The 22,440-nt window shown below is 37.0% G+C and overlaps 2 protein-coding genes across 2 annotated transcripts in view; one reads left to right on the top strand and one right to left on the bottom strand.

Moving 5' to 3' along the window:
• Positions 1 to 1,957: 1,957 nt before the first annotated feature.
• On the bottom strand, positions 1,958 to 13,328 carry mfsd13a (major facilitator superfamily domain containing 13A). Its single transcript, XM_067429953.1, has 9 exons — positions 13,174 to 13,328; positions 10,182 to 10,436; positions 9,294 to 9,373; positions 8,758 to 9,207; positions 8,090 to 8,210; positions 6,320 to 6,416; positions 5,983 to 6,154; positions 3,902 to 4,095; positions 1,958 to 3,153 (listed from the first exon to the last, which is right to left on the bottom strand). Exons 2-9 carry the CDS (start codon positions 10,344 to 10,346, stop codon positions 2,918 to 2,920), a joined length of 1,515 nt encoding a protein of 504 aa, XP_067286054.1. The 5' UTR covers positions 10,347 to 10,436; positions 13,174 to 13,328; the 3' UTR covers positions 1,958 to 2,917.
• A 4,206-nt stretch (positions 13,329 to 17,534) lies between these two features.
• Positions 17,535 to 22,440, top strand: part of sema4gb (sema domain, immunoglobulin domain (Ig), transmembrane domain (TM) and short cytoplasmic domain, (semaphorin) 4Gb) — a 36,808-nt gene continuing 31,902 nt past the window's right edge. The window contains exons 1-2 of the mRNA XM_067430666.1: positions 17,535 to 17,692; positions 20,640 to 20,939. Coding sequence (XP_067286767.1) covers positions 20,810 to 20,939 — 130 coding nt within the window. The 5' untranslated portion in view covers positions 17,535 to 17,692; positions 20,640 to 20,809. The remainder of the gene's footprint in view (positions 17,693 to 20,639; positions 20,940 to 22,440) is intronic.

The following is a 22,440-nucleotide window of genomic DNA, read 5'->3' as shown; positions in this document are numbered from 1 at the left end:
ACTTTCATTATCGCAGAAAATATAGATTTTTCAAACCATCTTTTCATAACATTGATTGAATAGGTTCCGTTTACCTCCGCTGTTGCCCTTTTAAGAAGAGCTTCGTCATAACCAAAAACATGATCAGTTCAGGGAATGAGTGAGAGGGGGATTGACGGGGATTTCATACTCGAGCTGTAATGACATGAAGTTGTTAAATTCGCTGACATAATCCAGTCCTTCCCACAAAGGAAACTATTCAAACATCCGACAGGTGACGTACACAGTACAGGAAAAAATGTCACATGCAGAATCGTGTTTTTGAGGGGACGAGCACTTGCTCATACTGTTATCATGTGATTAACATAATCACAATTTAAATCACAATAAATCAGAATCTAGACAAAGGGACAAAAGGCTGAAATCTCTCGAGGCTTCTCTGTATGCTGTATTCTCATGGGAACCAATTACACAAAAGTAATTTGAAACCGGTTTCATTTGGTGCCCTATTTTGGTGGATCATTCTGTTATTTATAAAGCTTCATACACCAGGTGTATGCACATTGGTTTGGCTATTATAATGTATGCCAATCAATCAAGCATAACTTATGTTGGGCCCTTTTTGCTGCCAAAACAGCCCTGACCCATCGAGGCATTGACGCCACACTAGACTCAAGTTGCAAGGTGGGGCCTCCATGGATCTGACTTGATTGTTCAGCACATCCCAGCATCACACTGCCTTTGCTGGCTTGCCTTCTTCCCATAGTGCATCCTGGTGCCATGTTTTCCACAGGTAAGCACACGATGCACAAGTACCCGGCCATCCACGTGATGTAAAAGAAAATGTGATTTATCATACCAGGTCACATTCTTCCATTGCTCCGGGGTCCAGTTCTGATGCTCACGTGCCCACTGTTGCCACTTCCGGCTGTAGACAGGGGTCAGCATGGGCACCCTGATAGGTCTGCAGGTACAGCCCCATACACAACAAACTGTGATGCACTGTGTATTCTGACACCTTTCTGTCAGAACCAGCAATAACTTCTTGAGCAATTTGAGCTACAGTAGCTCGTCTGTTTGAACACACCACAAAGGCCAGCCTTTGTTACCCACATGCAACAATGAGCCTTGGCCACCCATGACCCTGTTGTCGGTTCACCACTGTTCCTTCTTGGGACCACTTTTGATAGATACTGACCACTGCAGACCAGGAACACCCCACAAGAGCTGCATTTTTGGAGATGCTCTGACCAAGTTGTCTAGCCATCACAATTTAGCCTTTGTCAAACCCACTCAAATCCTTACACTTGCCCATTTTTCCTGCTTCTAACATATCAACTTTGAGGGCAAAGTAAGCTTCTCAATTTTCAAATTGATGAATCACTCTTTGCCAGTTGTAATAGTTCTGAAAAGACACAGCGAATGTGGAAGGGAAAATAGCTTGAGGTAAGCATTTTCAAGTTGTAGCGTGCAGTGTATCTCGGGCTTAATATACAGGTGCCGTTATGATTGTTATTAACCTCACCTGTCATTGGTCATAATGTTATGCCTGATCTGTGTGACAATGTATGTAAAATGTGTTAAATGGCTAAAGAAAGGTCACAGATATTTGGATAATTTAACAATTGGATATTCAACAATGAATGAACTGCATATTCGAAAAGGTTTGAAGGCCTATTCAAATGATTATATTTTAGAGTTTAAAACAGGCGAGCGCTGAATCAATAACTACTTAAAGACAAAACTTCACATATATATTACTGTTATAAAACATTTATTGGCCAGCAGAATTATTTGAACATTGGGCAAAAGCACTAAAATAACTCATATATTCTAATCCATAGCTCATTTGTGTAAAGTTTGGACATTTCCAAAGGTAACTCAAATGTTTCCTAGAATAAATAACCATAAAACGCAACGAAAATATCAGAGGTGCCAGTAGTTGACAAAACAGAAAACAATCTAAGACCTAAAATAGTAAGATGTGTCTTCTAGTTTAATTTGTTTTTGTTTTGCAACAAGCATACAGTTGAAATTATGAAATGGAATTTCACACGTGTCAAAAATGGTATCTTTACTAAAAGTTAAGAATATAAATTTGTCAATAAAAATTTTAATTTGGAAAAACCTTATACAAAACTATTTCTGTAACTTTTTAGTTAACGTCAAACTGGCCAAGGAATTACATTACTTAAATCTCATCAGTCAAATTGACAGTTCTGCTTCTAAAACACAAAAATAAAGTGAATTTGGATATTTGGTACAAAAATAAGTTATACATGCTAGTACAACCACAGTCTGCATTTACGTTCATGTGAACTATAATGTACATACTTTCTCAGTAATGATACTCATTTATAGTAACTGAATGAATTTTAAAAGTCATATGAAACAGATGTTACTAGCCACAAAACAACTTTAACAGCTGGCCGAATTACAAAGACAATGCAGAAGTTCTCAAAGTATTAAAAACACCACATATATCCATGCAACTTCATATCATGTATCCCCGGAATGCCGCTGAACATTTAGTGTAAACACGCCCATCCTCAGAACACAGTGGGGGGGTTTTCATATAGTTAAAACATACAGTTAAGGGAGATGTGATTAGATTTGGCTTGATTATCAACTCAATTAAACACTGAATGTTCAAAACAGAGGGTTGGGGTGGCAGTACTGTTCAACATGGTCCCAAAACCACTATTGTTTGAACTGTCCTTTCATATTTGGTCACATACTCAATATAAATACCCAATAGTTAGCAAACATTACAGATTAAGGCAGGTTTCAAATAGGATGGGACCATACATTCTCTCTCAATTGTCTTTTGCAGTATTTGGCATCACTATTCTCCATTCAGGGTCTGTTGGCAGAATGCCTGGACTTGGGGAATGTCCACGACTCATCTCTCCTTCCTCTTCTCCTCCCTACAGGAGTATTAGATAGCCTTGACATCAATGAGGTGGCTGTGTTGGGCACCTTGCCTCAGGGACTTGATGTTTTGTAGCCTTCGCCCATGCAGAGTAAAGCGAGACCACGCCAGCAGCTGCAGAAGGGCACAGGAAATGGGCACAAACACCAGCAGATAAAAGCAACCCTGACGCAATGGCACAGGGAAAGATGGAGCAGCAATCGGTGCTTCTGCCCCGGAGTTCCTCTCGAAGATGTCATATCCTGGGAAAAGATAGGGGAATGATGAGACTTGAAGATAGACTTCCGTTCAAGGCATTTACAAAAGCTTTCAAATAAAGGCCGTTCTATAAAACTTTCTATTCGTCAAAGAATACTAAAAACATTTTTATCATGTAGCCTGATGTCGATATTTGATTGGTCCAAACAGCTCTGGTTTGAGCATTGAATGTTGTGGGCGGGGCTAAGTTCAGCTGGCATCCAGGCTAGTTATCATGGGCTCCACAAAAATATTAAAGGGTTAGTTCACCCAAAAATTCTGTCATTAATAACTAAACTCGTGAGACCTCCGTTCATCTTCGGAACAAAACATTTTTGTTGAAATCCGATGGCTCAGAAAGGTCTTCATTGTCACCAATGTAATTTCCTCTCTCAAGACCCATAAATGGCACTAAAGACGTCGTTACAAAGTCCTTATCACTACAGAGTCAGTACAATAATTTTATGAAGCGACGAGAATAGTTTTTTGTGCAAAAAAAACTAAATAACGACTTACATAGTGAAGGGCCAATTTCAAAACAAAGATTTGAACGGTTATGAATAAGTGAATCGATTCAGAATTCGGACCGCCAATGTCATGTGATTTCAGCAGTTTGACATGCGATCCGAATCATGAATCGATACGCTGATTCATAACTGTTTAAACTCTTTTTTTGAAATCGGCCAAGCGATTAAATGTGAATGATTAAATGTGATTTGTTACTTGCAATGCAGGTTTGATCATAACACACACCTGTGTAGAGACACAGCAGCCAGGTACCAATGAGAGGGGCAAAGGTCTGACCAGGCTTGGTTACCAAGGCAACCATACCAAAGAGCAGGGCAGAAGCTGCTTGCTGCCGGTGGTTCAACACGAAGTCCTCATCCACTAGGTCTGTGATCACCAGGTTCAGAAGTTTACAAGTGCCCTCGGTGAAGACGCGATTGCTACGGAGAGATTCAAACAACACAATAAAATAATAAAAATAGATAAAAGACAATGCTGATGAAAGATTATGTAAATCTGTTCTCAGATTTTTTTGTTGCCGTTTTTGAGTCAAACATGTTTTGAAAAGTATACATTTTATATAAAATATATAAAAAAACTTTTCAAAAACAAACTTCAATAACTTTTTATTTTCACTTAAAGGTGCACTATGTAACTTTCCAGCGCTAGAGGGCGCCTATTCAAAACGATGATGTCAAGTTTGAGCACAGCATCTTGGGACATGTGGTCTTCACCTCACAGCTGATGGAAATAGGACTTGGACAGAGATGTTGATAAAGCTCATGTTGATGGATGCGGTTATTAACGTCACTGTAGTATGAAGCAGAGCAGGACAGTGTTGTGGAGCTAAGCACGGCTGCTGGAGCGATTATTACACAAACACCCGCCTCGCGAGGACCAGCTCTGTTTATCATATTAGATACATTTAAAGGTGCCCTAGAATGAAAAATTGAATTAACCTTGCCATGGTGAAATAATAAGAGTTCAGTACATGGACATCACATACTGTGAGTCTCATGGGTCAAACTGCTGGAAACATCGATACGTTTGTTTAGTGAAAGAACTATGCGGCCGTCATTTACTGACAACTCTCCTCAGCTGGTCTGATTCTGCGTGCGTGAGCTTCATAGACTGTGGTGAGCTCTCAACCAATGATGCGCTGAAGCTACACAAGAACCGCCCTCCTCATTTCCATGTTGCACACGGAAAAAGAAAAAGAAATGAATCAATCGATCAATAAATGTAAAAATAAATACATGAGGGAAAAATAAATGTAAAAAATAAATGAAAGCATAAATATAAAAATAAATATAAAAATAAATGTTAAATTTCATTAACAAATAAATAAAAGTTAAAAAGATATATTGTTTATAAAAGCAGAAAATAATAAATTAAGGGAAAGATAATACAAAATTGTATTTGATTAAAAATGAATCATATTTATTTTATCAAGTCGTTTATTCTTTTATTTATTTTCCTATTATCAAATTTATTTATCTATTTATGTTTTTATTAATTTACATATTTGTATATTTATGTATTTATTCATTCATTCATTTATTTATTTTTAATTTGTGCAGGGTTGGTCCTCCATAGGTCAGGACTCACGAGCCGTTTTACTGAACTGCTGTGAGCAGCTGAAATAAGCCAATCAGAGCAGAGCTCAACATTAATATTCATGACCCTTCCAAATAAGGCAAAAACAGAGCATTACATTCTAGGGACAATTTATAGGGTTGTAAATGGACCTGTAAAACTGTATCTGGACAATTTTTTCCCTTAAATAAGTCACATACCCTCTATGTAGATATCAGAGAACAACTTAAGGGCACCTTTAAGTTTGTTTAAAATGATGTTATAACGTTACTCTGTGCGTTCGCTCAGCGGCTGCTGTGACACTTGTTCACACTGCTAAGTGTAAAGCGCTTCTACCAAATAAATACGGAAACCGAGGGTAACGCAGATATGACACAATTGATAGGCGACTCACTCAGACTATATTCTGAGACGTCCCAGTTCCTTGATTAAAAAAGCAATTTTTTCACGTTTGACAAATAGTTGGAAACATTTGGGATATTGTAAGTACTCAACTGAACAAAATATATAACACTGGCCTAGTGGTTTTTGGATATTTTACTGCAAATATACTACATAGTGCACCTTATAATAATTTTTTATATATAATAATTTTTCTCACTTGTACAAAAAACTGCCACATGTCTCCAAAAAAAGAGACCAAACTTAAGTGTGTACCCTAAAGTATTCAAGATTTATAACAATTTAAGTTGGGGAAAAAAGGAAGGTTTTGTGGGAAGCTCTTTTCTCACCTAGCAATAAAGATGCAGAGCAGGTACACCTGGTCCGCCCCAGCTAGAAGCATGGCTATGCTGAGGGCCAGCTTTAAAATGAAGAGCCAGCGGACAACCTGGTAGACACCCATTCTTTGGCACAGCGTCAAGAAGTAGAGATTGTTCAGATGAGGTGCAATGTAAGAGAAGCCTGTTTCACAGGAAAATAGGGATTTAGTATAAATCAAACACAAACAAACAGACGTTTATCCTCATATGGGAAATCATAACCTCACAATAGGTTCCCACAAGCAGGTTTACATAGTCAGCATTGTTGATGTGCTGTGGTCATGTGAACGATTTCTTTCTCTCTTACCCAGCAGGAAGGAACCGGTGGAGGCAGATATACGGTCCGACAGAAGGTGCTCCAAAAACAGAGGAAAGAAATTGTTGTTGAAATGGCAGTGGAATACCTGCGGATGTTGGGGTAGAGAAATATATGTTTATATAATCTGGTTTCTAATTGGATGATTAAAGACAAAACCACTTTAAAGGGATAGTTCACCCAAAAATGAACATGTGATGTTTATCTGCTTACCCCCAGTGCATCTAAGATGTAGGTTTCTTTGTTTCTTTAGTAGAACATAAATGAAGATTTTTAACTTCAACCGTAGCAGTCTGCCAGTCATATAATGCATGTGAATGGGTAATAACAACTCTATAGCCCTATTCGCACGGGTATTATCTGGGGACCTCTGGTGATTTGTAATAATTGCAGAGAATGTCTGTGATCTTAATCCTGTGCGAATCACCCATGTCTGTAATTTGTAAAAGTAAAAATTCCCCCGCAAATTACCGACCATATTTCGCCGAACAGAGGTCCTGTGATGATAGTAGTCCCGTTCGTATCGACATCTCTGTGATTTGGCCAAGATTAGGCGGATCGGATATAATTTTTGCAAGGTTTTTTTTTCCCTGTGAGCATTTCTATCTTTATCTTTCACAAAGAATGGAGTCTGCATTCATAATGCGCACCGTTATGAATTCCCGTACAGCCGCACGGATTATACTTTCACTTTAGAATGAGTATCAATTTGGGAGTAAACTGATTGAATGGTGTGTTTAATATTAACATCAATATTGTTCTTAATGAAAAACAGAACAGAACAATACAATGACAAGCTCGTTTGAATGGCCGCTTTTACATTTAACATTGAAACTGAATCTTTCGCCGTATATTGTCAGCTTCTCACTCGTGATGAATGAAATCTGACTCCTGGCGCTGGTCTGTGTTCAGTTCATGGCGTCTGTTCTCTAACTGAACGAAATTATGTTTATTTATTACTCTAAAAAAATCAAAACGATATCGATGCCTGTTTATGATTTCATACAGCTATATCGATAACGAAGTATTGACATCATGTCCGGGAAAAGTCAGTAAATTCCAGTAAAATCACAGGCTTTGCTTATCCCGTGTGAATGCGCCACGCAAAACTCAGATGTGGGGGGGAGTTATTTCTGTCACAGAGGTCCCTAGATAATACTAATCCCGTGTGAATAGTGCTTATGAGAGTAAAAAAAAACAACATGCACAAAAACCCTGCTGCTCGTGACGACACATTGATGTCTTAAAGTGTTAGTTCACCCAAAAATGAAATTGATGTCATTAATGACTCACCCTAATGTCATTCCACACCCGTAAGACCTCCATTCATTTTCAGAACACAGTTTAAGATATTTTATATTTAGTCCGACAGCATATCTAAGTATATGCACACTATACTGTCCTGCCCATGAAATTCGTTTGGATATGAGGTAAAAAAAAAAAAAAAAAAATACTGTTGGGTTTCTCAAAGTAACCGATCGGTTTGTGTCTTAAGACATCAATGTGTCGTCACAAGCAACAGGGTTTTTGTGCATGTTGTCTAAGCATGTTTCTTTTTACTCTCATAGTGTTGTTACCTATTCACTTGAATTATGACTGGCAGACTGCAATGGTTGAAATTAAAAAATCTTCATTTGTGTTCTACTGAAGAAACAAAGACACCTAAATGTTGGATGCACTGGGGGTTAGCAGATAAACATCACATTTTCATTTTTGGGTGAACTACCCCTTTAACTTTGTGTCAAACGCGTTTACATTTACCTGGACAAGGTTCATAGAGACAAACCACATAAAGTTCTTGTGGTGTGACAGCTGCTTTAGATATTCTCCAAGAGTGACTGGCTTCCCAGGTAAGGTAAAAGGAGCTTGACCGACACTCAGTCTATAAGAATATAAAGAAGGTTAAGCAATCCAATGAAACAAACAAAACAAAAAGTAAGTCAAATGTATACAATAAAAAAAAATGCATTATAAAAAGATGAGTCAAATTCTGATGAGCAATGGACATCTATATTAAATATACCCAAAATAATAAATAGCCTACAGCTAAGCCAATTGTCTAGCTATAAAATTTGTTACAATGTTAGTAGGGTTGAAATTTGTAGTCTAGCAACTGTAAGTTTTGATATTTTGTCAACTAACTCCTTTAATGTTTAATCCCCAAAAAATATAGGTTGGAAAAATTTGTGTGTGAGTAAATTATGCCAAAATAAATTGTTTTTTGGGTCAAATATTTCTTTAAGAAGTTGGTAACACAAATACTGCATGTTCATATCCAGCGCTATCAACATCCCTCCCTTGAGCCATGCAGTTAACCCCAGGATGCTCCACGGGGACCAGCATTAGTGCGGTGTAAATTGCCTCAGATGAGGCAAGTAACTGCTAAAGGACCAGTAATATTTAACACTGAAAAACAATAACGCTCTTACTCAGCAAGTGCTTGGCTCTCGTTTTTGTGTGGATGGACTTCGTTCTGAAACCGATGCCGCAGGAGACATGAAACAATGAAAAAGCCTAGCATCGAGAAAGTGGCAAGAGTCACACAGAAGAGCCTGAAGTTGTAAAAGTCTTCCTTATTCCAGAAGGAGTAAGAGAGGAAAACGGACAGCGAGCCCATCGCACTGAACAAGGAACTGTGGAAGTTGAGGCGTGTGCGGTCATGTGCAGACACGGCCAGATCAGCCAGGAGGGCGTTGTGGTTGAGGTCGACCACCGTGAGAAAGCCATCGTAAAGGCACAGGCAGATGAGAAACTGCAGTCCAGGCCAGGTCCAGGACACCCAGAAGGCCAGGAATGAGAGGGCAAAGAGAGGCCCGCTACGGGAGAGTGCCTGCAGACGCTTCAAAACCACCTCAGGGGATGTGATCTGGGACCCAGACCTGAGCAATCAGACACAGAGAGAGATTCATTAGATATGTGCTCATCCTATCGGACTGCAGTGTTCAAAGTGAGTGATTAATCTTACTGTGGAGAGCTTAGGAATGAGCGGTCACTCAGCCAGCCAAAAAGAGGGTCATTCAGACTATTCCATATCAAAAACACAGTCTATGGAAAAAGAAACAATAAAATGAGCATAACAAAACCATGACTGGAAAAATGTCAAATACTGCATGTTCACATGCAGCGTATGGATATGAACATGCAGTATCATATTCATATCTTGTTCAATGCACAAATAAGAGATTCGGATTGAACTATATAAAAGTTTGGGGTTGGTAAGTTAAAAAAGGAAATTGTTTTTAAAAGAAGTATCTTATGCCCACCAAGAATGCATTTGTTTGAGCAAATACAGTAAAAACAATATTGTGAAATATGTTCAAATGTAATTTATCTCTGTGATGGCAAAGCTGAATTTTCAGCATCATTACTCAAGTTTCAGTATCACATGTCATCACCCTACAGAAATCATTCTAATATGCTGATTTGGTTCTAAAGAGACATTTCTTACTAATATCAATGTTGAAAATAGTTGTGCTGCATTTTAAGGTAAAAAAACATGATACATTATCTTCAGGATTCTTTGATGAATAGAAAGTTCAAATGAACAACATTTATGTAGGGATAATCCACAGCTAGCTTTGCATTAAAGTATTTTAATGCATGACGTGGAGGCAAAGAAACACCCAACGTGAAGCAGAGTGCATTCAAATGTTTTTATTGCACATCTATTCGTGGATTATCCCGCTTCCACCATGGTCATTTGTTTGTCTGCAGAGCAATTTTTGATCCGAAGGATAAAAAAAGTATGGTTATTTTCATTAGTCATGGCTTGTTAGATCTACCATCCTTCCCAGATATATAGTAGTAGGTCAATAAGATTATATTTATCATAGAAACTATATAATAAACCTACCTCTCCAACCCAAAACGATAACTTATCAATCTTGTAAACAGACACAAAGGTCTCCACATAATACAGTAGGAAGACGTTGTGGAGAATGGAGACGAACAGAGCCAGGGAGCCATAGAGCACAGCTGTTGAGATGCCCTGGCAGAAGCCCCATAACCTCCTTCCCATCCTTTGCTTCTTTTCTCCGCTCTTCTCGCCCACGCAGCACTCTACACGTCCCACAGGCCGAGCAGGGTGGGGTCATCGCTCTATCCGCCCCTGCAAACAGACAGACACCAACCAGTTCAAAACTCTATTCTGTAAAATATGAGGCTGGGTAATGTCTGTCGGCTGTTTTTAGTCTGGAAATTACCATTACTTGAATTAGATTCAGAGAGCGTAATTGGACAATGGCCAAGCAAATGAGAAAACGGAGCATCTGTACTACATTATAAAGTGGCTTTGGTTTTGCTTTAATGATTCAGCACTTTGCTTGATATGAATCTGGAAAAACAGGCTTCAACCTTCTTCTGAGCTAAAATATTAAGAATATGGGAGAAAGCTGGGAGAAAACAGGACAGAATACTTAACATCACCAAAGATACTTTCAAAGATGCTTTTACAAAGTTAGTCATGCAAATTGCTGTTATTTTTGCATGAAATTACAATTCAATTGGTTTCAATACATCAAAAAAAGGGAAAATACCACAATAAAAAGATCTCTCAAAACAGTGCTATGTTTCCATGAGGAGGGTTATGAGGAATTAGGGATGAAAGCAGCCAATTTTCCATATCCCATAATAACAAAAACAGCCTGGAGTAGCTAGTTCTTCAGTACTTTCAGGTCACACCTCCATATTGTGCCTGTAAAACGATTTCTAACAGGAAAAGAAATCACGATAAATCCCAGTGCGAAGTGTAATTGCACATGAACCTTACTTTTTAATGAACTGGATGATCTCATCCCAGCTTCAAAGCTGACAATAACAAACACTGTTATCCAGTCCAGAGATGTCTCAGGGGTGAATGAGAGATGTAACCTGAGCACAATTAGTGTAGGCTGAGGCCTGTGTTTGCTATCAAATATTGAACGGTTTCCAATTGTAGGGTGGAGCGGACTTCATTGTGCCAGAGTCATTTGAATTTCCTTACACACAGAGAATCCCTCCTTGCTTTAAAGCCAGACATCCGTGACAACCTTTTGCAAGTATTACTAACCTTACTTTGGGACACTTGGCATTTCAAAAAACTAATTAAAATGCTTTCTGGCTGCTGGTATAGACAGCACATCTGATGTTCACATGCTGTACATGCTCACACAAGTCCTGGAGTTCTTTGAAAGCCCTCGTTCTAAGAGTTAAAGCAACATTAAAATAACCTTGCCCCCCAGCTCTTTAAGAGAACAATGAATTACAGTTCTAGGCGGTTAAACTACCCTAAACATATGATTTCCATCTGATCTAAGCACTGAAACAAAACGCACCTCACTGGATCGAGTTGCACGCAGTGAATCTCATCTCATCTCTGAAGGACAGGTGGCTGCTTCCCAGCAGATACGATTCAGCAATCTTTAATCCGACAAGAGATCAAGTGCCATGGAGAAAAACACCAACAATTTGGCAGTGTTGCGTTACAGTGACAGGTTGCCCACCTGTGTCTTTTCTCCAGAGCAACAGGATGCGTGAGAACTATTCTCAATTTACAAACAGAAGAATCTTTTATTTGACCAAAACATTCACACCCTTTTTACACAATTGTTTTGACACCTATACAGTAAAAAAGCTACTTTTTACAGGAACTCTCTTTGTCTAAGAACTGCTGCATTCAGTCACAAAAGTGTTAATTTCCATAGCCAAGTTTAAATGGCCATTATGGTTAAGCTAGGCATCTTACAAAACCAAAAAGTGATGTATATTTATAAATTTGTGGGCACAATAATTGATTTAGAATGTAGACGGTAGAAAATATTTATTTTAAGTGGAGAAGTATAGTTAGACCATTGGGGTAATTATATATTTTTATTTCATTAATGAATATTCCCATACATGTACAGCTCTGAAAAAAAAAATTAACAGACCACTTAACATTGAAAAATCAATGTTAATTGATATTTTAATTTTTTTCCAGAGCTGTATACATACATACATACATACATACATACATACATACATACATATGTGTATTATATATCACATATTTATGTAAACCTATAATTGAGTAGAATGAGGCCTGAATTGAATTGTCATTGTTGCTATTGTTACGTCCTTTCATTGTTTTATAAGGATACATTAATCTTGTTTTTAGTATTTTTCATAATAATGTTACATGATGACCATTCAGTTACAATTAGATTATATGAAAGCAACTAATTTCTCGTACTCCATCTTCCCCTATTATTAAAATTACCCATTGAATATCTATCCTTCATCACACTATCTGGCTCCTGACACATGTAAATAAATAATACATATATTTATAAATATATTAGTGACCAGTTCAAAACAGAAACAAGAGACTTTTAGTCATTAAAGAGGCAAATGAAAATGCTGGAATGACTGATTAGTGATTTAGGGCGACGATTGCGCTTTGAGATTACATTTAATATTTCTGAACACAGTTGTTTACATTCCATAACCGAATTTTTCCGTCTTGAATGATACATCCTTACATTCTCACTGACAAAATAATACAATGTTTCACTAGTATATCTGTGCTAGCCGCTCACGTTAGCGACTTTACTCATCACGCTCAGCTGAGACGGTTTGAATTTTATTAGCCGTAGGAAACTATGAGTTTGATATGCGACGTGACACTTTACACCGAAAATAACCCTTTAAACTTCTAATCCTGCTCTGAGTTAAGAGGCTAGCAAGCTATCCGCTTTCATTTCAAGCAATGCGACGTGTACCAAGTCCCAGCCCCAGGCAGACACACTTAACCAGTCCAGTTATATCAGAGAACACAAGAATATCAGTCGATTCTATGATTTTAGATCTTTAGGCTGTTTGACACTTACCATGTAGAGTTGATGTCAACGCTACAGTCACCTGATGATCAAAACAGATGCTATAAACGTTTCCAGGGTTCACAGTTGTATCGAAACATGTCATGTGTTGGACGAGGAAGCCCGTGACGTCACGGATTCTTCCCTCCTCCTCACTCCAGCTGCCATCTGCACACGTACGTTACACACAGACAGGCACGCACTCATTTGGTGACGTACTTATTTGGTAAATTGCACATTATTCTGACTAGCAGTACAATTTGTAACATACTTATGGAGGAAATGCATGAATGCACCATCCCAAAGCTCTAAAATGTTGATAATATGGCACGTTTTCTTCTTGTATGGACACGTGACGTGAGCAAGTGGTAAATTAAATTTAGATTGTACATTGATGAATGCTCATTCTCACAACATCCAAACAGAAGGGATTCAGCAGTCTTCCGTCTGTATTGTAGATTAAGTATGCCACATGTGCTTGACTAAAAAGTTTTTGAACATAGCGTAGGCTATCTATAATTACATGTCGTCACAATATTTGTTTAACCTTCGAATTATTTAAAAAGAAAACCATTAAAAAACAAGATTTAAAGATTTGTTTTTTCTAAATGTAGGCCTATTATTGCACTTTGTATTATGTGCATATTATCAGATTTTATGACTTTTTGGTTAAAAAAACCAAACTTTTCGTTTAAAACTTATCTATTGTGTTTATTTCTTTATTGATCAAATATAGATCTAGCACAAATTTGATATTATAATTTTATTTTTTTAGACAGAATTCAAATTTAAGATGGTTTTGAAACCAACATTCAGGAAAAAAAAAAAAAAGATTTTTTTTTTTTTTTTTTTGTAAATAGAATTCCCCAGCTTTCCCACGTTTTCCATGTGACAACTAACCCGGGCGTGCACTAAATGTTGCGTTTTTAAGACTAACCTTGTTCGATTTTGTGTAATTGCACAAGTAAAAAGGCAATCAGAACGCATAACTTGGCAAGCAGGTATGACATTGTATAAAATAGCACAATTGTCCTTTTGTTTATTATAATTTTGTTCTTGTCCTCTGGCACTGTTTTTTTTTTTTTTTTTTACTTTATCACTCTGTAATTTTGATTTGAATGTATATGTCTAATTGTATTGTTCTGGTTATGGCATTAATAAAAAATAAAATAAATAAAATAAAATAAAAGACTAACCTCTAGGTGGCAACCAATACAAATGGAGTAACTGGATTTGTGTCACAGTGGTTGGTTGCACATTTTACTCTCCATCCCCCATAAATGCACAAATCCATTGCATTCTCAGGAAAAAAAAGAAAACAAAAAAAAAAATACATTTAAATAGCTGTAAACCTATCTATGCATTAGAGAAGTGAAACTGCAACTCAAAGTAGCGGAGGCGTGACCACTCATGAATATTACACATAAAGGCGTGGCTTGCCTTGCATGTATGACATCACTTTGTAGGCCAAAATGCAGAAGCGAATTAGCATTTTAGCACTTCCGTCCTGAAGTCATTAGAACGTCTCAAATCACTCCCAATTCCAAAAAGAAAAAGTGTACTTTAAATAGATGATGTACTTAATGGAAAAAACAAACTGAGGAATGTTGGATACTTCATGCACTCGACTGTCGCAGCTCTAATTACATAGATTAACAGGTCTCGTTGTTGCCAACATTTAAAGAGCGCTCTAGTTTTCATTATTTTAGGTGACAAAATTAAGTTGTTGCCAGAGCAACCTGTTTTTAGTAAGAAAAATCCCCAGATGCTTAATACAGACAGAGTATTTTATGAGTTAGGCCTATATGGTGTGTCAATGGTTGTTGAGAGTCATAAAGACAAAAAAAGTTCACACTTTGAAACATTTAAATATAAGCCTGAGGCTTTAAAGAAAGATTTAATAATATTGATACTTGAGGGAATTTGACTTTGGTCTTATATAAAATTTATATAATTATATAAAATATTACATATAGTAGGCTGGAACCCCTTCTGTTTGGACCGGGACTCAAACCTGGGTCCGCCGGCATGAGAGTCAGACACTCTAACAAGTAGGCTAAAAGCTGCAACCTCTAGCATTAGTCGCTAGAGCGTATCTTGAGACCAGAGGAGTGAGGTTTTTAATAATATCTGTGCAGAGCCGCGGTTTTGCCCGTGCAAGAGCAGTTTCACTACAGCGGTATCACGCGGATATATTTGATTTTTAAATCTTAATTCTGTCCTAAAACTATCTATTGATTATTGTTGCTCCTGCTGTTATTTTTTTGCATCTGCTGTTGCTCAGAGACCTTCAGACTCCTTTACTGATACTGAAAATAATGCTGTCATGAACATATCATTTTTTAAATTTCATTTTCACTTCATTTTTTCTCCAAAAACGAACAGCCTGGTATAATAAACACACAATGTATTTTCAAAGCCTGGTATAAAAAACTAACTTTCGAATAGACATTTCAAAGGTTTTTATAATTAGTCTAAAATCAAGATAACTAATTCCTTAAGTTGATTAATTCTGCCTGGGTAAATTGTAAATGCATAAACTTGAAAACAAATCAAACATACTTTTAAACAGGCTGAAAGTGTAAGACATAACCAATAAACAAATTTAATTTACAATTATTTAGCCTATTACATTTAAAATGTATACTTTAAACATTTCATTATTTTACCAGTACAGTTGATCACTAACTAATAACTATCAAATCAAACAAGTGCAATTACAATATGGGCCAGGGCTCGCAAAGCCCAATGTCCCGGGGCTGTGTGTGTGTGTGTGTGTGTGTGTGTGTGTGTGTGTGTGTGTGTGTGTGTGTGTGTGTGTGTGTGTGTGTGTGTGTGTGTGTGTGTGTGTGTGTGTACGGTTCGTGGTTATATCCACCGATCGGACGGGCCAAGTAATAAAAAAATTACATTCCAATCAAGTGCGGGATAAAGATTTTTATAAAGACATTTTGCGAGCCCGGTGGCTGATTAATTCTGATTGCCATTTCCCCACATGCTTTCAAAAGAATCCCGGGAGCTAAAGCTTATTAATTATGCAAATCTTATTCAATCCTGGCCGTTGGCATTTACTTCCAAGTCTTCAGTGGAGCATACCCATAAAAACTGAGCGTTGCAGGAGAGGGCCTCAAAACCAGGGTAGAATTAGTAATTAGTAATTACTTAGTAGGCTATTTCTTATTCATTATGATGTTTTTGAATGTAAAAACCATGCAAATGTCATAAATTGACCTCAGACAACAGTATATATATATAAAAGCTAGTTAATGACCCCTTTAAGGCTGAGATGACTCCATATTTAATATACACAGATTTTTTGGATCAGAAAAGGTCCAGTCCACAAATTTGATATATAAAAGTATATAGGTATATTTCTTTTTTTAAGGAAATTGACAGATGGTTTAACTAGATAAGAACCGATTTTCCAGCTGAGATCATGCAGAGCCTTAGAAGCCCTTCAAAACTGGGTTGCCATTGAAATACATTATGGAGAAAAATACAGGAATTTTTTCTGCAAAAAACCCCCCAAAAAAACATTTTTTTTTTCGACTGAAGAAAGAAAGACATGAATATCTTGGATAAGATGGGGGTGAGTAAATTATCAGGAAATTTTCATTTTGAAGTGAACTAATTCTTTAAATATGCCTCACTAAAAAAAGCTATTGAACATATCATAGTCACACAATTTGTTTTTATAACAATTATTTGAAAATAAAACCTTAAAATGAAATAAATATTTAAAATGGATTTTCCACAATTTGAAACTATGAAAAAGTTTAAAGTATTCTGAAACGCCAATACTGGGAAAATGCAATTCGAATTAAGTGGATGTGACTTTTTGTGTAAAAATGATCTATTGTGTTTATTTCTTTATTTAACAGATAGATATAGACAAAGCAGCACAAATTTGATATTGGAATTTTATTTTGGAAGACAATAATTTACACACACACACACACACACACACACACACACACACACACACACTAAATCTAATTTAAGATGGTTTTGAAACCAACATTCAGAACCACTTATACACAGAGAAAAACAATACTTTGATAAAATAGAATTTTGATTTGGTTATAGTTTCTGAAATAGCCTACAGCTTTTACACTTTCCATGTGACAGCTAGCAGCAGTGTCCCCTAGAACTACATGTTGCATTTTTAATACTAACCTCTAGGTGGCAACCAATACAAATGAAGCGACTGGATCCCTGTCACAACGGTGGCACATCCAACCCCCATAAATCCATTACATTTTCAAAAAAAAAATCTTAAATGCTTTAAACTTACTTATGCTTTACAGAAGTGACACTGCGACACAAAGTAGAGGAGGCGTGTCCGCTCATGAATATTACACAGAGAGGCGTGGCTTGGCTTCACCTGAGTCTGTGCTGAGAATAGGAACCGCATGTGAGTGAAACGCAGTACACAATCCGATCTCCAGAGCAGAGGCATCATTAGCGGCACAACGGGGAATCCTATGGAAACACAGGGTGACTGGTGATTACTTTTTTCTGAAACACTGAGGTAATGTAACTACAGAGTTTATGATACAGCTCTGACATTTTTCACATGCTTTTATATTACATTTGTGTAGTTATTGGTATGTATCTTTGCGCATACTCTGTTGTAATGTATGCGGTGCCTGCTGGGATCTCTACACGCAGGTGAAGGTGACTGGGAATGAGTGCCAGAAGTGTCCTTAAAAATACCGCAGTGGTGTGCAATCTGATGTAGACTACACGCTGTAACAAACTAAAATACTTTTCATAATGATCATAAGTAGCCTATCTATCTATCTATCTATCTATCTATCTATCTATCTATCTATCTATCTATCTATCTATCTATCTATCTATCTATCTAGTATATTTGTTTTGCATGTGTATTTTTTACACTAACGAAAAGAAGCTTTATTATCTTTTTGCATCATTAAATCTGATGCTATGATACCTGATTTATATGAGACGCTCCGTTTTTGAGAGGTATCAGAGATGTCAGCTATTGTGCTGGAGCTCCCTTTTATTTTTAAAGTTGACTAGGGGTGGAAAAATGCATACGTATAATAAAAATGTGCTTTAGCAAAGTCTATTCATAAATGTAAAACTTAATTAATACTACTACTCAACTAATATTAATTATTAATACAATTTAGACCTTAGAATACATTCATATATTGCAGTATATTCGGGCCAGAGTTTAGAGTTTTTATATCCTTTGTTTTCTGTGCTGGAATAAATGAATATATTTAATATTTTTTTTCTAATAATACAAGTAAAATTGCATCTCTGTGCCAGAGGATTACAGAAAGAGCAGATCAAGTTACTTCTAATAATTTTTATCTTAGCGCTTTTTACAATACATAAACAAAAAATGCATGTCTACATTATAGTTTCTCATGGGGGAATGCCTTAACTCATGGGCTTTCACAGAGCTCCCCAATCCAGTTAATGGATGTTGGCACAAAACCTTCCTAAGCTGGTGCATGAAATTTCTTTGTCAACCAAGCCATGAAAACATCTTCAGAAACAGTGCCCTTGTCATTTGATTTAATTAACCCATTACGCCGACAGATAATGCACTCATTAATGGCATCAAAGTACTTTGTCTTTTAATCTCGTCTCTCGTGCATTCTTGAATAGTTTATTCTTTCCATTACATCAAATCAAACATGTTATTTTACATACAGTGTCTCAGCCAGATTGAGAAACCTTGCTTTTGTAGGGGAATTAGTGATAATGGAATAGAAGCTTTACCTAGTTTGACATAATTATGAGTAAAAATAAATAATAAATGGAAACCAATGTAAGACATTTCGGCATGCAGTAATCAATGTTTATGAGAGATATTGAAATTAGACTTGAAAATACTTCAAAATCTCATGACTCTTTCAGTGCAGATAAACTAGATTAAGCGCAGATGGCGAATTAGTGAGATACGCCATAAAATCCCGCATTTGGGTGATTGGAGGTATTTCTTCACCATCTGTGGAAATGTCAGACTCGAAATATAGTATTTATATTGTTCGCCTGACAGATGGCTATATCAGAAAAGATTCCTTATTTCATGACCTTTGATGCTTCTGTAGTAACTACAGAATGAAGGCCTGGTTTCACAAATGAGATTAAACCAGGATTAGACCTTAGTTCAGTTTAGACTAAGCCTTGTCTGTGAAACCAGGGGATGGTGTACTGCAGGCAGGCAAATCAGGTTTGCTAAGTTTGGGCCACTTTTAAACTGTTGCCACAGGTTGAAGGGTTGACATATTGCATAAATTATATTTTAATGAAGTGCTTCATTCTTCCATAATAAAACTGTGATTTTATGAAGGAGGGCCACTGGTAGTGAGGCTTTGAGCTGTGTTTATGATCACTATGATATAGTGCTTTTCAATTTGCATAACAGTGACTGTAAAATATAAGGCATGAGAATGGCATATTTATACATCCTGATAAAATGAGTTTCAGGATGAGTTTTTATATTCGTGATCTGGTCATTGGACTACTTTTGGGCTATTTTTGATTGGCCATTGAGAAAGTTTTGCTACGCAGACCGGCCAAACCCTGAGGCAAATGTTCCTGCATATGATGTGGTTTTGTTGATGTCTCGCTTGTCCATTCTATTCTGAGCAGGGTGCTTATTGTAACAGGAGAGGTGTTAACTTGTATGTGTTTACGGTATATTTCGGAATAGATATTATGCACCAACCCAGCAGCTTTCCAGCAAGGTACAAGAAATTGGAGCAAAGCCATTCATATGCATTTCAATGTGCTCTATGCTGGCTGCATTGTATCTACAGCATCCATATCCATTTCACTGTCACATAATGGTGCTTCTAGACAATAAACACATTCAAGCGATACCTCATAATATACAAAACAATTCCGACTCTCCGTTTTAAAAGTTTACTCACTTTAAATTGAATCAAAAGCTACAAAATTCGCTTTTGAGTTAGTTCCCAGAGCCACAAAATTGTGCATCCTCCACATCCAGAATCCATGCCAGAGAAAGATTTTAAAATGACTGCCTGTACACTGTGTGACCAAGAAAAAGCTTTGTATTGTCAGTATTCACCTTTATTGCCATCTTATATTCGTCATATAACTTAAGAAATTATAAGAAATTAGGTTTGCTGCTCTAAAGTGCATCAAATTCATCAGTTGCTTCAATCCACATTTGTAAGTATGCATGTTATCAGGATGTGTATTCCCCGAGAAACAACGCCATGAGCTTGTTCTTGCCTGCACCATGCTGTACCAGCTACAGGAACATTAATTATCTTGCGCATTTTATTATCTTGAGACTTTTCCATATCTCTGTAGAGTTTGATAATAGCATTTGATAAAGTAGACGTGTACTGCACTATTAAATGTTTCGTGGATGCATTTGTGCATGATTTGCTTTCACATCAACTCATCTGCTCAAAATGTATCTCGGGAAGAAAAGACTTACTCATGTTTTCTTGCCAATGCAGCGGGAAACCTTTGACAGAGCAAGGATGAGTTAGGCAGCCCATGTCTGCACTGCTGGAAGCGGGAGCCTGTTCTAGTGAATCAGCATCAATTACACAACATTATCTTCAGCAGAGTATTGCTGGAAGGACCTGACTGGATCATAGCAGAACCTCAGTACATCCTGTTTATCATGGGCCAGACCAAACCGCCGAACTTCATGCTGGTGGTGCTCGGATACCTAATACCTGTCATTTGGGGTTTTCCGTTTGGACCGGTACTTGATATGGATGTCACCCCCAGGACAACCGTACATGTCAATGGTAAGACTCTTTACATACAACTCTGTGTTTTGCACCATTCAGAAAAGAATTGAGAATGCCTGAGAATGAATTTGTATTGAGGCATTTGTACTTTGCCTGATGCAGTTACCTTGATATCAGATTGTGTTACACTATGCACTTGATATGGTTTAGTAGCTTATTTTTCTATTAAATAAGGTTTATTTAAATAGTAAAACTTGAATTAAACATTATGGGACCATTTACATTTACTTAGTTTTCATTGTCAATAAAGGTAGCAAGTATGTTTCACTTCATTCATGGGCGGTGCTGAATGTGTTTGACATTGTTTTGCCTGTAGCGCTGGAGGCTATGTCAGGTTTCTGGATATTATTAAATGGCCCTTCTCACTTGTCCTGGCCCAGTTCATGAGATTCACACAGCAGATGCTGTGAGAATATAAAGTGAGGTTAGGTCACACACACACACACACACACACACACACATACACACACACACACACACGACACGTGAGGTTAGTTGCCTACATTGAATGTTTCCCGTTTATATACACTACACTGATGTCAGATTTTGTTTGTTTTTTAATTTTTTTAAATACTTTTCAAACAAATGCTTTTGATCTTTTGAACTTTCTGTTCATCTAAGAATCTTGAAGAAAATCACAGTTTCCACAAAAATTTTAGGCAGCACAACTGATTTCTACATTGATTATTAATTTTCATATTAGAATGATTTCTGAAGGATCATGTGACTGAAGACTGGAGTAATGATGCTGAAAATTCAGCTTTGCCATCATATGAATACTAAATGTTAAAATAGAAAGCAGTTATTTTAATTTGTAATAATATGTCACATTACTATTTTTACTGTATTTTTGACTGCAAAACTGCAAATTCATGCAGTCTTGGTGAGCATAAGAGAATTTTCACCTTCGGCTTTTGGCTTACTTGGGGACACTAAATATTCAACAATATTACTTGTCTGCATTTACACCATTGCATGAGAATTGAACTGAGCCAGACGATGATGACGTCACTTTTTTTTGACCAGCGCGGTTGTACAGCTGAAACAAACTTGTTGTATTATTTTTCTATTATCACTGTAAAGCTGCTTTCAAACAATCTGTATTGTAAAAGCGCTATATAAATAAAGGTGACTTAACTTATTCAATAAACATTACACAACTATACTAGAACTAAACTAGAACTATAGTGTATTCTGAATATATAATGGCCATTACATACTGAAGGTGTTTGGTTTACCAAAGAGTTCAGTGACTAGTAAAATGGTTTGAGTGGAAGAACGTAAAGAAAAATAGGCTCATTTTCCAGCTCCCGTAGTTATATAGTTGAGTTTTACCATTTTCGAATCCATTGAGCTGATCTCCGTGTCTGGCTGTAGCACTTTTAGCATAGCTTAGCATAGACCATTGAATCTGATTAGCTCAATTGAAAATGAAAAGTTGCAATTTTTCTAGACCGTTAGGCTAGGAACTATACTCTCATTCCTGCGTAATACTTGG

The sequence above is a fragment of the Pseudorasbora parva genome, chromosome 21 (genome assembly GCF_024679245.1).
Source record: "Pseudorasbora parva isolate DD20220531a chromosome 21, ASM2467924v1, whole genome shotgun sequence".
Lineage (NCBI taxonomy): Eukaryota > Metazoa > Chordata > Actinopteri > Cypriniformes > Gobionidae > Pseudorasbora > Pseudorasbora parva.
This window is presented reverse-complemented; position numbering and strand designations above follow the sequence as displayed.